Source organism: Nuphar pumila, chromosome 7 (genome assembly GCF_984573655.1).
Source record: "Nuphar pumila chromosome 7, dmNupPumi1.hap1.1, whole genome shotgun sequence".
In the NCBI taxonomy this organism is placed as follows: Eukaryota; Viridiplantae; Streptophyta; class Magnoliopsida; order Nymphaeales; family Nymphaeaceae; genus Nuphar; species Nuphar pumila.
The window spans coordinates 117,440,933-117,456,131 of record NC_143255.1 but is presented as its reverse complement, the minus strand read 5'-3'; the positions used below and the strand labels follow the sequence as shown (position 1 = coordinate 117,456,131).

The 15,199-nt window shown below is 37.5% G+C and overlaps 1 protein-coding gene across 1 annotated transcript in view; it reads left to right on the top strand.

Moving 5' to 3' along the window:
- The window catches only part of LOC149833116 (uncharacterized), a 36,479-nt gene that overhangs the window by 9,399 nt on the left and 11,881 nt on the right, over positions 1–15,199 (top strand). The window contains exons 2-3 of the mRNA XM_090012722.1: positions 1,866–2,109; positions 2,248–2,397. Coding sequence (XP_089868848.1) covers positions 1,866–2,109; positions 2,248–2,397 — 394 coding nt within the window. The remainder of the gene's footprint in view (positions 1–1,865; positions 2,110–2,247; positions 2,398–15,199) is intronic.

Below are 15,199 nucleotides of genomic sequence, written 5' to 3'. Positions count from 1 at the left end.
TAGTATGATAGGACAATGTAGCCCAACTTTTTGACATATTGTGTTGAAACCACCTACGATATGGACTGCAACTCATGTATGAATATGAGTCGTTACCAGTTGATGGAATATAAGTGAGAAAGAGACTTTTAATGTTGTGGACATGGGTACATATTCCAACTGCGTTAAGTCCTATTGTTTGCTTCCTTTGCTCTGCATTTACTCTGGTCCTCATTTTGCTTTACTGTTTAGTGACAGTTTAGTCGTTAAACTGTCTATTGGCAAGCCCGATCGATGGTGAGGTTTCACCACAATGCAGTATGCTAGTATCTTTTTATTTACAACAGGTCATTTCATATAACTACTATTTTGCCATTGTTCCTTTTATGACGATTAGTTTTACTTACCAGAAGTGTGGTTGTGATTGCTGTTGCTAACTTTTTTTTCTGAAATGGCTGCCATCACATTTTTTACAGGATTTGCAGCCATGAGTGTTTAGAATCATTTCTTCATCCAGTTATTTGCTGTTGGCATTCACTATTGTTTCAGATATCATATCGATCTCTGTAGTAGTTACATGTCACCAATGTGTGCCTTCATGATGTTTTCATTTTTCCTAAGAAGTTTGTTTTCTATAGAATATTGCTGATGTGGTAATTATAGCGTCCTCAATCTCAAAAATATCGAACAGGCTTATGGGGTGTTTGAACTGCATAGATTGAGCAAAGCATAGGGAATTAATTTGTGTTTGTGTGTGCCAATGTTCTGGTTTCCAGGCTTAATACTTGGGCTTGCTTCCCTCAGGTTGATCTCATGAACCTGCAGGAGTGCTAGGTCGGGCCCAGTTTTCTGGCTTAATTACACTAAAGCATGCATTCTGTTGCCTCCTTACACTAAAGCATGTGTTGGGTTACCTCCATCTTTGTAGGTAGATGCTATTTAACAATGTCCTATCATTTTTCTGTAAGACCATGAATCATCTTTTCCCAGTGACTTGTCAACCTTCAGTGATGGATCTCTTTCACAAGACAAGCCCAATTGGATAGGAATGAACATTCAAGAGCTAAGAAGACATGAGCTGGGAAACACTTTAGGCTGCCCATAAACACACTTTGAAGTTTGACCTAGAAAGAAGAGTCTCTTAGTTTAATTTATCTTACCACAGACAAGTGTGTTCTCTTTTCCCAATTGGTTGATCTCAGGGTTTTTTTTGTGATCTACTTTTTGGAAGTTAGTTCTATGTTTGTCAAATTAATTGCTCCTTTTTCTCTGTTGATGTTTTGTGAATTTCAGAATTTGTGATCATCATTTTATGTTTTATGTAGTGGTCCATGTATTCAAATTTTCTGCAAGTTCCTTGAGCCTTCATCATGTTTTAATTTTTGAGTTGTGTAAAAAAATTCTTGAGTCAGGAGCTATGATTTGCCATCATAGATTCAACGTAAGCCATATAAATCTCCAAAATTGGTTTTTTCTTTGCAAAAAAGAATTTCTGTTTTGCTAAAATTTTTGTTAGATTTTTTTGTACGTTTATGATTTGTACCTTAGGTTCGATCATTTTGTTATATTTCATGCATGATGCTTTTCAACTGCTAGATCTTTGATTTAGATCTTCAAATTCCACCATTTCTATATACAAGAAACAAGTGTATGCCCTTGACATATTAGTAGGAATTTTAGTTGTTAATTGCATGTTCAGCTCTCTTTTGTCTCATTGTAATGGTCAGTTTTTGTATGTTCTCACAGAAAAAGATAAAAGGAAAAAAGAAAAAGTGATAACTGAAGGAGTTCCGGTTCTCTATTCATTAGCATATATTGCCTTCTGTTGTTTTCCTCCACATATGGAAACTGCTGATTTTATTTTCTCATACAATTTCCTTACATAGATATGAACTTTCTCCACCAACAAATTGGGGCATTCGTATTGTCCCTGAGAAAAAGGCTTTTGTGATTGAAAGATTTGGTAAATACGTCAAGACCCTTGATGCGGGCATTCACATCCTGATACCACTAGTTGACCGCATAGCCTATGTGCATTCTCTAAAGGAAGAAGCCATTCCTATCCCAGATCAATCTGCCATCACAAGAGATAATGTCAGTATATTAATAGATGGAGTGCTCTATGTGAAGGTACTTCCAGCTTTACAACAGTTTTGGCATTTTCATTTCATATATTATGGATTATGGATTCCTAGAGATGCAAATATAAATATTCCAGGTGAGAAAAGAGACTGCGTGGATTAACTTGTTCTCTGGGAATTCTTCCAGATTGTTGATCCTCTCCTAGCATCATATGGTGTCGAGAATCCAATTTTTGCAGTTATTCAGCTTGCACAAACAACGATGCGCAGTGAGCTTGGTAAAATTACCTTGGACAAGACTTTCGAGGAACGGGATACACTGAATGAGAATATAGTGGTAAGATTAATGGAAATGAAATCTCAAAATGTTTTGGAGTTTGCTTTGAAAGAGTCAGTAACATGATACATGTTTCTGCTATTAGAAACTAACTGAATCATCGCTTTCTCTAATCTGTGACATGTAACTTAGAAGGCCTCGAAAAAGATAAACTGCATTCTGATTTCTTTATATATTGTTAGAACTGAATTTCTTGGAGTAATTGCATGGTGGTTTTAACTGTTATATTGACCTTGCTGGAGCTGGACCCATTACCGATTTAGATGGTAAATCCAAAATCAACATGCAAGAATAGTTTTAGGATTTGATCCAAACATGTGGAGTCAGAAGCAATAATATGGTTGAAATAGCATTTACTTTTGGGGTTTTTGTATCTATTGGCTCTGTCAGACGCAGTTTTGACTGTGTCCATGAACTGTCGTGGAGTGTCTGGTGTCCTGTCTGGTGCATGTCATGTCATGTTTACATGGAACATGTAACGTAAATTAAATGTTCATGTGGAATAAGTTGGGGCTCGTCATTTGATCATTATTCTAGGATATGGATGACAGGTTGGATAGTTGACCCATTAACAGGCTGGCCTACTGCTTGCATGTCTGAAAGAATGGAGTAGTTTCTTTATTTGCAATAGTCTCCCATCTTCATTATAGTAGTGTAAAGAGCAGATGAGATTGGCCCTTTTTTGGTTTCTTGCTTTTTGTAATAGTTTAGCTGTAATAAAATATGATACTTTTCATATTGTTTAGCCAGAGTCTTGCTCTAGATAAGTGATATTTCTTGTGCTGCTTTTGCAACTAGAAACTTTAGAACAAGACTTCTTAGAGAAATTTTTGTTTGAACACATTGCCTCTTCCTTTTTTAGTTTGACCGATCTAAATGTTTTTTAATTTGGTATAGTTTCATGTGAGGAAGAAATGTGTATATGTGTGTCTTGTATACTTGAATTTACTGCCATGCCCTCTAGCATTTTTTGGTACAGTTCAGCATTGGATTAATTCAATGATGTATGGTGTCGTGCCACTGTTTCTGGCAATCCATTACCTTCCTTTCATTGGTCAAAATGGTGTAAGTGACCCAAGTATTCATATCAAGAATACTCATGCAAAAAGACCACATCTTCACCATTTTCTAGCAACAGCAAAGCCAGTGGTAGAAGGACATATCATATTTGAGATGGCACACATACCTGAACAGTTTCCAGCATCACCATCACCGGAAAATGTTATGAAATGTATTAACAATCCTAAACACTGGCCTTGGTGGTTTCCAGCATCACCATTGCCAGAAAATAGATTAACTGCATATGCATTCCTAAAGATTCAACCACGCAGAATCTCTCTCTCTCTCTCAGATATATATTTGCTGAACTTGAAATGGAGGAGCTTGATTTTATTCTCGGCCATTCCTCGCCACATTTTGGGGTTGAAGCACGATATTGCCACCTCCACGTCACCAAGTTCTTCATCTTAAGGTTTCAGTGCTTACTATATTGGAAGGTTTTATCATGTCTAATACATCATAAGATTCAATTTATAAGACAGTGAAAATCAACGGCTCACAATTCATGAAAACAAGGGTGGTTTAGAAATTGTATAAAATAGTATAGTTCAGTCAATTTTAGCACATGGAAATAGTAAATAAAACATGATCCAAAGGTTAGATTTTGCATTTGGAGCTTAGATCTTTGTGAATCAAGCGTGTACCACCATAAGTTACGGTGATACGGTATCACCATAGAAGCATCCTATATATATATATATATATATATATATATGTATGTATGTGTGTGTGTGTGAAAATGTGGAAATCAATTAATGAATCTGTACAATAACTAAAAATTGGCCTCTTAGAGACATACACTTGTCTTAACTCCTTAGAGCATGTGAACTATAATGAAATGGATAGAATCCAAAACACATGCAAGAACACTCCTTCAATCAAGTGAAATGCTTAATTAAATCACCGAACCACCCACACAAGGGTCTTAACAAATGTTGTTATTGCATATAATCACTCTTAAGAGTGTTAAAGAATACATGACCACTAGTGGCCTATTTATACAATAATCACCACAAGGGGGGGCAGCCCAAAGTGGCTGTTGGGCTGCTCCCAACTGTTAGAATTATAACCGTTGGGAGCAGCTTCAACATCTACTTTGGAGCTGCTCCCAAAAAGCAGAAAAAACTACAGTAAAAAGCTGCAAAAAGAAACAGTAAAAAAAGACAGAAAAACAGGTTGTCAGCCCCTAGTGGGTTGATGCCTATTATATTAAAAAGACCGAAATACCCTTTATGGGTATTTCAGTTTACAGAGATTTATATATACATATATGTATATGTACATATACGTACATCTTAACACCCCCCTCAAACTCATGGTCTAACAACCGAGAGTTTGCCAAGTAAGAAGTGAAATCTGGGTGATGGTAGCGCTTTGGTGAAGAAATTCGCTAGTTGATATTCGGATGAAACATAAGATAAGGTGATAGTCTTCCACAGGAATTCTTCACGAACGTAGTGGCAATCCATCTCAATGTGTTTCGTCATCTCGTGAAATGTGTGATTGCTTGCAATGTATACAACGCTCTTGTTGTCAAAACACAATTTTGAAGGTTCTGCAATGTGAACCCCCATGTCTTTAAGAAGTTGTCTCAGTCATACTAATTCAGACGTAGTAGTTGTCATGGCACGATACTCAGCTTCAGTGGAGGAAAGTGACACCTTCTGTTGCTTTTTGCATCGCTATGAAATTAGAGTCACCTACAAATACACATAACTCAATGGTTAAGCGTCTATTATTGGCATCTCCTCCCCAATCAGAATCAGAATAGGCAATGACTTCTAATGAAGAGGAGGTTTATAAAAACAGGTCAAGATTAATAGATTTTTTAAGATATCTAACAATTTTCGTTACAGCATTCATATGCACTGTAGTGGGAGCATGCTGAAATTGACTAGCAGAATGAATAGCATGAGATATATCAGGACGAGTAATGGAAAGATAAGACAAAGCTCCAATCATTTGTCTGTAAGGCGTTGGATCTTGCAAGGGTTCTCCATCATCTATCTTCATTTTGGCATTTATGACTTCCGAAGTATCGACCAATTTTTTATCTGAGAGTCCTGATATTTCAATGATCTCCACTGCATATTTAATCTTTGACAAAAACTAACCACGATGCGAGTAAGCAACTTCTATTCTAAGAAAATATCGTAAAAAACCAAGAACTATCATATCAAAGTTGGCTTTAAGCACATCTTTGATATGGTTAACTCCCTGTTTATCATCTCTTGTGATTATCATCGTCTACGTATAGTAGTAAAATCACCATTGCTGCATTAGAAGACTTAACAAACAATGCAGTATCAGTAAAGCAAGATTTAAAATGAAGTTGAGTCATCACATCACTAAACCTATCATACCAAGCTCTTGGAGTTTGTTTTAGGCCATACAAGGTCTTACGTAATCGGAGAGTTTTTTCATGTGCTAAAGACAAACCAGAAGGGGGATCCATGTAGACTTCTTCATCCAAGTTGCCATTTAAAAAGGCATTCTTAACGTTCATTTGAAATATAGGCTATTTTATAATCGATGCTATAGCAATAAGAGTTATAACAGTAGTCATGCGAGCAACTGGGGCAAATGTGACCATCATAGTCAATCCCATATTCTTGACTATATCCCTTGGCTACTAATCTAGTCTTATATATTTCTAATGTTTCGTCGTACTTGGTTTTTACCTTGTAAATCCATCTGCATCATATAGTTTTTCTTTCTTTAGGTAATGTTTGGATCTCCCAAGTTTTTGCTCTTTCTAATGCTTCCAACTTGTCATTCATGGCCTTAATCCATTCATGACAGTATTTAGCCTCTTGGTATGATTGAGGTTCGGAATGTCAGAAATATCAGCCTGCATGTGTTAGATATGAGGTAAAGAAAGAGAAGAGAGAGAAGAGTAGTCGGCGGCAATAGGGTTTTCCCTTTTTCTTAACATTTATAAGTGGTACAGTACAGGTTATAACTTTACACAGGTAATAAGAACTAATTACAAACATGCCACCGCTGTATCTCGAGGTGGATCGGGTTCGCTGTATCTCGAGGTGGATCGGGTCGGATCCATGATCCAAACTAACAGCCTCCCTCAAGTTGAGTATGGTCTTTGATCATGCTCAACTTGTCTTTGAGTGCCCAAAACTGATGAGTGGATAATCCCTTGGTAAAAATGTCAGCAACTTGCATATCTGACCTAACATATGCAGGTTCAATTTCTTTTTCTTTCACCTTTTGTCTAACAAAGTGTTGATCGATTTCGATATGCTTCGTGCGACAATGAAGAATGGGATTGAAGGCAATATTAATAGCACTCTGATTATCACAAAGAAGCATAGAGGACGAGATTGGTTCTTGTAATTCTTGCAGTAGATGTCTCACCCACGTAACATCGGCTGTTCCTGCTGCCATTGCACGATACTCGGCTTCAGTACTAGATCGCGCCACTGCCTTTTGCTTCTTGCTACTCCATGTTACAACATTATTGCCGATAAGGATGCAATACCCTGAAACTGATCTGCGCTCATCAGGATCACCAGCCCAGTCCGCATCTGTGTAGGTGAATAGTCGATGTCCTGACGTATAAGCTGTAATGAAAAGAGGCGGAAGCACCAATAGAGCAAAAGTCACTCCTTAAGAGTGACTACAAGAGCCAAGAACACAAATACCAAATGTGCACACACAAAACTCACAAATATAGGAAATGACTTAAAGTCATAAGTTGGATTTATTGAAGAAAGGAAGAGAAGGGTGTAAAAACCCATACATTTACAAGGGGGAACCTCCTCTTTAAATAGAGGAGGGAAGCACTAAAGAGGATCCATAAAGGGGGCTCCCTTCTAGTCGTTGGGAGCCCCAACGGTCATAAATATGACTATTGGGGCCCCAACGACTAGATGGGTGGGGCCCCTTTATGATCCCAAAAAGTAAAAAGAAGAAATAAAAAAGAAAAAGGAAAAAAGGGAAAAAGAGAAAAAAGTGAAAAATAAAAAAGTACATTTGGGATTTACCAAAATACCCCTATCGGGTTTTTGGTTTATACAAAACAGAAAAAGAAAAAAATAATTATGTATATATACATATATACGTATATATACTTATATATATATACTAATGTATATATATATATATATAAGTATATGTATATATATTTATATATACATAATTTAACACGCCCCCTCAAACTTTACGGGGAGAAGACCGAAAGTTTGCCAAGAAGAAACATGAATCGTGGAGTTGGGAGCGCCTTGGTGAAGAAGTCAGCTAGTTGATACTCTGAAGTGACATATGGCAATGTGATGGTTCCTTTGAGATATTCGTCTCGAACATAATGACAATCCATTTCGATATGCTTGGTCAGCTCATGAAAAGTGTGATTGCTGGCAATGTATATCGCACTCTTGTTATCACAACAGAGCTTGGTGGGAGTGAAAATGTTGACGCCCATGTCACGAAGAAGACTTCTGAGCCACACAATCTCATAGTTGTCATTGCCATAGCTCGATATTCAGCTTCAGTAGATGATAAGGAGACCTTCTGCTGCTTCTTGCATCTCCACGAGATGAGAGATTCACCTAAAAAAATGCAAAGACCCGTAATTGAGATCCGATCATTGGGATTTCCTCTCCAGTCAGCATCAGTAAAAGCAGTTAATTCAAGAGATGAGGAAGAGGATAAGAAGAGTCCCTTGGAGATGGTATTTTTGATATATCGCACAATTCTCATTACGGCCGCCATATGGACCGTAGTAGGGGCGTGCTGAAATTGGCTCGCTGCATGAACCGTATGAGCTATATCTGGACGTGTGATGGATAGATAGGTGAGGGATCCAATCAATTGGCGGTAAGGAGTTGGATCTTCAAGAGGAACACCATCTTCAAGTCTTAGTTTCGCATTGATAACTTCAGGGGTCTCCACTTTCTTTTCATCAGATATTCCTGACTTGGTACAAATTTCCGCAGCTAACTTCATTTGAGATAAGATGTACCCTCGTGCTGAATAGGCCACTTCAATTCCTAAAAAATATCTCAAATAACCAAGGTCAGACATATCAAAAGTATCTTTTAATATAGACTTAACATCATTTACTCCCTTTTTGTCATTCCCAGTGATGATCATATCATCAACATACAGTAGAAGCATAATAATGGAGTCACATGTTCTTTTGACAAAAAGACCAGTGTCAGTATAACAAGAGGAAAAACCTAAATTGATTAATACAGTACTAAACCTGTCATACCAAGCTTTAGGAGCTTGCTTAAGTCCATATAAAGCCTTTTTTAATTTTAAAACTTTTCTATTTAAATTCATACCTGGAGGTGGTTCCATATAAACTTCTTCATTTAAATTACCATTCAAGAAAGCATTTTTAACATCAAGTTGAAAGATGGACCATTTTTTGACAGAAGCTATAGCAATAAGGGCTCGAACACTAGTCATTCGAGCAACCGGGGCAAAAGTTTCATCATAGTCTACCCCATACTCTTGGGCATAACCTTTGGCTACCAACCTAGCCTTATATCTTTCTAATGAACCATCACTCTTAGTTTTTACTTTAAACACCCATCTACATCCAATGGGTTTCTTGCCATTGGGAGGATCAATGACTTCCCAAGTTTGTGCCTTTTTAAGGGCATTAAGTTCAAGCTCCATAGCTTCATTCCAATGATCATATTGTTTAGCATCATTGTAATGTGATGGTTCATGAAATGAGTGAAAAGCAAGAAGACATGCTCGATAATTAGGGGAAAAAGAGTCATAAGAAACAAATCTATTTGGAATCTTAGGAATGCGATTTGATCTTCTTTGAGAGGTTTCTTCTATCGACTCATTTTGAGAAAATCTTTCAAGGGCACATGGAGGATTTCTTTCATTCCTTCTAGAGTAGACTTGTATTTGTCTTGAAGCATTCTCTTCTAAGTTTTGATCATTATTTGGATTTTCAACAAGATCTTCAAGAGGTTCATTAAGATCAATATGATCATCTATGATGTTTTCTTGAGGTAACAAGTCAAATAAAAAGGAATAGTCAATATTTTCATTTGGTTGATGCGAAAAACCAGTTTCTTCTTCGAGGAATGTGACATCTTTTGAGATATAAAGTTTATTATTAAGGATGTCAAAACATCGATATCCTTTTTGTTTTTCGCCATATCCCAAAAAAATACATTCAATAGCTCTCGGAGAAAGTTTATCATTTTTGCGAGTTAAAACAAAGCATTTACATCCAAAAATTCTTAATCTTTTATAATCGGGAGACATATTGTAAAGTTTTTCAAATGGAGAAAGATTTTTCAAAGAGGATGAAGGGATTCTATTGATGAGATATGTTGAAGTTAGAACCGCTTCGGCCCAAAAGGATTTTGGGATATTTTTTGAAATCAATAATGTTCTTGTAGTTTCTATTATGTGCCTATGCTTTCTTTCCGCAAGACCATTTTGTTGCGGAGTGTTGGGACAAGAACGTTGATGACAAATTCCATTTTCTTTTAAGTAAGTTTGAAAATCATTAGACATATATTCACCTCCCGAATCGGACCTAAGAATAGATAGATTTCCCAAAAATTGATTTTTAATCATAGCATGAAATTCTTTAAAGAACGAGAAGACATCAGATTTGCGACTTAAGAAGTATATCCATGTAAATCTAGTGAAGTCATCAATAAATACCACATAATACGAAAAGCCTCATTTAGATAAAATAGGGGAAGGTCCCCACACATCGGAATGAACAAGTTCAAATGGCCGAGTGGCAAAATAACTTCTTTGAGGAAACGGAATAGCTTTAGATTTCCCAAAAATGCAATCTTTACAAGTCATGTGATTGTCTTTACAAGTATTGTTCAAAAAAGGGAAAAGAGACATTTTTACAAAATTTGGATGACCAAGTCTCTCATGCCAAATTCCAATACTTTTATCTTTAACAAGATTGCAAGATGACTTAGATGGAAGCGTCAAAAAGTCCATAAAATAGAGATCACCCCTTCTATGGCCTTGCCCAATCAGCTTCCCTGACTGGAGATCCTGCACGATGCAATCTTTAGGTGAGAAAGAGACTTGACATCCATGGTCGGTGATGTGGGAAACGGAAAAAAGATTTAAATTAATTTTTGGAACTCTTACTTTAGGAACAAAGAAATTTTGAGAATTTTTGAAGTCAAGTGTTCCAATACTTTCAATTTTTAAGGATGTTCCATCGGCCGTTGAGACATAGGAGGACATAGGTTCGGAAAAAATATTGGAAAGGGAGTTTTTATGAGATGTCATATGGAAAGAAGCACCAGAGTCTAGTATCCACATACCTGGAGGTGATGAAGAGTAGGCGATGGCGGCTCCGGATGTTGAAGGAGAAGACTTGAGAAGGTGTTGGAGAACTTCGGAGATATGATTAAGAGTTTCTTTGATATCTCCTTCTTTGGTACTTTCTTCCTTCTTTGGAGAATTTTCTCCAACCGCGGCAACCTTTCCTTTAAGCTTAGGACAAACCGGTCTAATGTATCCCGGTTCATTACAATAGTGGCATATGATCCCTTTTCTAGGCCCATTGATATTTTTGTTAAAGTGGGGAGGCCTATATGCTTTAACATTAGAACCGGGCCTATTAACGGCCAAAACTTCATCATTCCTAATGCTCAAGCCAAGTCGAGTTTCTTCTTGACATACCTCGGCAAGAGCATCTTCAATAGGTAGGGCTTTGCTTCTATGGAGAAGAGATGCCCTCACTTGTTCGAATTCCGGGCGAAGCCCATGAAGGAATTGAAAAAAGTGCTCCTTTTCAATTTGTTCCCTTCTAAGTTCAATGTCTTGTGGAGCAACCCATTTGGGCTCAAGAAGGACAAGCTCATCCCAAAGAGGAGTTAAAGAGCTAAAATAGTCCCGGACACTCATATCCATTTGTTTGGTGGAACGAATTTTTTCTTGGCAAAAGAATTGCCGAGCAAGATCCTTTTGGGTATACATACCCTTAAGAAAAAACCAAGCCTCATTGGCTCTTCTAAACTTGGCAATATTGGCACAATTTTTAAGATCTACGTTGTTCATAAACCATGCCAAGATTTTGGCATGGTTGCTTTCCCAATCCTCGATTTTGGATTGATGTTCATTAATGGCTTTGATGCGCTCATCGCCATCTAAAGCCTTTTCAACTTCATTTTCAATTTTGGTAAGAATAAGAGAGGGTTCGGGAGTAGTCCCCATAACAAAACCCCAAAGTTTCTTACCTCTTAGATGATTTTCCATAGCGGAGGCCCACATGAGATAGTTGGACCCATTTAGCTTGAAAGAGAGCTCCACTTTAGAGTCACGTTCCATCGGCACTAAATATACTTCCTTTCTTCAAAACTTTGAGAGGCACGCTTTCCAAGATGTCAAAAAAAAAGAGAAGCCCAATCACCAACCTGGCTCTGATACCATGTAATGAAAAGAGGCGGAAGCACTAATAGAGCAAAAGTCACTCCTTAAGAGTGACTACAAGAGCCAAGAACACAAATACCAAATGTGCACACACAAAACTCACAAATATAGGAAATGACTTAAAGTCATAAGTTGGATTTATTGAAGAAAGGAAGAGAAGGGTGTAAAAACCCATACATTTACAAGGGGGAACCTCCTCTTTAAATAGAGGAGGGAAGCACTAAAGAGGATCCATAAAGGGGGCTCCCTTCTAGTCGTTGGGAGCCCCAACGGTCATAAATATGACTGTTGGGGCCCCAACGACTAGATGGGTGGGGCCCCTTTATGATCCCAAAAAGTAAAAAGAAGAAATAAAAAAGAAAAAGGAAAAAAGGGAAAAAGAGAAAAAAGTGAAAAATAAAAAAGTACATTTGGGATTTACCAAAATACCCCTATCGGGTTTTTGGTTTATACAAAACAGAAAAAGAAAAAAATAATTATGTATATATACATATATATGTATATATACTTATATATATATACTAATGTATATATATATAAGTATATGTATATATATATTTATATATACATAATTTAACATAAGTTGTGTCTTTGTTATACATCAAACCATCTCCAATCGTACCTTTTAAATACTGAAGGATTCTTTTTACCGCTTCCATAAGTGCATCTGTAGGAGCATGCATAAACTGAGAGGCCTGATTGACAGAGTATGCTATGTCAGGCCTAGTGAATGTTAAGTATTGTAACATTCCTACAACTCGACGATACAAAGTTGGATCATGATAAGTAGTGCCTTCTTTAGCACTTAACTTATGATTTAGAAGACAAGGTGTGCTAATTGGTTTACAATTCTCCATCCCTGTAGCGAGTAGAATATCAATAGTGTACTTATGTTGGCTCAATGTAATAGTCTCATGTCGACTATCAACTTCCACACCCAAAAAATATCTCAAGGAACCCAAGTCTTTCATCTTGAATTTAGCCATCAGCATAGACTTAACCCAAGATATGTGATCCTCATCACTCCTGGTAATAATGATATCATCAACATATATAAGCACCCAAACAATAGCTGAACCACTTTTGAAGATGAACAATGAATGGTCTAGAACACTTTTATTGAACCCATGACGCTGGATCTCTGTGGAAAAACTTTCAAACCAAGATCGAGAAGCTTGTTTTAATCCATAAAGAGAGCGTCAAAGTTTACATACCCAATTTGATGAATCATGCATGCTATATCCAGGTGGCTGCTCCATGTAAACTTCTTCCTTTAGTTCACCATGCAGAAAAGCATTTTTAACATCAAGTTGACTGAGTGATCATCCATGTTGTAATGCCAACGCAATGACAATCCTGACTGTGCCCAGTTTTACTACTGGGCTGAACGTTTCATCGTAGTCCTGCCCATATTGCTGTGTGAAGCCTCGTGCAACCAGACGAGCCTTATAGCGCTCAACACTGCCATCCAGTTTGTACTTGATCTTGTACACCCATTTGGATCCTACAACATTCTTGTTATCTGGCCTTGGCACAATTTCCCATGTGTTGCATTCATGCAATGCTTCCATTTCCTCATTCATCGTCTCTACCTAGGCACGAGAATTTACAGCATCATGAAAAGAGGAAGGTTCTGTTTCTTTGGACACTCTGGTTAGAAATGTTTGAAAATCCAAAGAGAAATTGTTATAACTTACCCAGCGATCTATAGGATGTCTAACCCGAGTGGAATGTCGTAGAGGAGTCTCAGCATTGACTGGGTGAGTTCTACGAGAATAAACAAGACCAGAAAAACGTGAGGATGTTGTTGTAGGAGGAATGTCTTCCATATGTGGTTCCACATCAAAAGTATAGGGTTCATTGTCTGTCAATAAAGATGAATCCTCATGAGGCAACGAGTCATATAAAAGTGTCATTGAGCCAAGGATCATAATTGTCCTGTGTATCTGTGGAAGATGAACCCAGAGTGTCAAAATTTTCATCATCAAAAACAACATTTCTGGATACCCGAATTTTGCCTGTATGAGGATCATAACACTTGTATCCCTTATAGTCATCTGCATACCCAAGAAACTTGCACTGTACAGCTTTGTCTTGAAACTTATTCCTCAATGAATGATCAATATGAACATAACATACACAACCAAAAGGATGTAGTTCTTCATATGATGGATGACAATTATAAAGAACAAAATACGGAGAATTATCTTCAAGGATGGTCATGGGCAACCTGTTGATAACGTAAACAGCTATGTGGAAAGCCTCGGTCCAAAGGGAAAAAGAAATGCCCACAGTATGCATCATGCTCAAGGTTGTTTCCAATATGCCTGTGCTTTCTCAGCAACTCCATTTTGTTGAGGGGTATGAGGGCAAGAAATGTTACGTGTAATGCCATGCTCCTTCAAATATTCACTAAAATCATGGGATATGTATTCTCCTCCCCCCCATCACATGGAAATATACAACATTGGTATTGAATTGGTTTTGGACTAGTGCATGAAACTGTTTGAACAACTTGAAAACTTCATGTTTGTTTTTCATGAAGTAAATCCAACTAAAAAGAGTGTAAGAATCAAGAAAGAGTACATAGTATCGAGATCCAGAAAGAGAGGCAGTGGGCGCAGGACCCCAAACATCTGAGCATATAATCTCAAAAGGCTTTGTTGCTCTTTTATTGATACTATGAAAAGGAAGTACATGACTTTTGCATAAATGACAACTTGGACATTTTGACTCTAAACTGACTGCGGGTATTAGACCTTTAGCAGACAACTTGTCAAGAAAAACTTGACTACAATGACCCAAACGAAGATGCCATAAGTTTGGCTTATTAAGTTTCAATACTCTAGATGAAGAACTATGATCTGTGGATCGACTCAAAAATGTTGGAAAGGAAGGAGCTGAAGAAGCCACGGCTACGGAAGACGACGTCTTCAAAGGCACATGAGATTCTTTAAAGACGTACATGTTCCCGCGCCGTTCACCTTTAGCGAGCGTCTTCTTGGTGTGAAGATCCTTAAGATAAACAGAAGAAGGAGTAAATTCAACAGAAGAATTTGTTTCATTGTTTCATCAACTAATTTAGACACAGATAGAATATTCTTTTGAATTGCAGGTGTGAGTAAGACATTTGACAAGGGTAATTGAGATTCAGGCAAAGAAAGGGAGACATTTCCAGTGTGAGAGATGGGGTGGTGAGATCCATCTCCTATGACTATAGTGCCATTTCCAGTGTAAGGAGTCAAGTGAGAAAATTTACCTGCATCAGAAGTAACGTGTGCTGCTGCCCCTGAATCAATATACCATATACCTTCCTCATTTTGGCGCAAATTCATCTGAT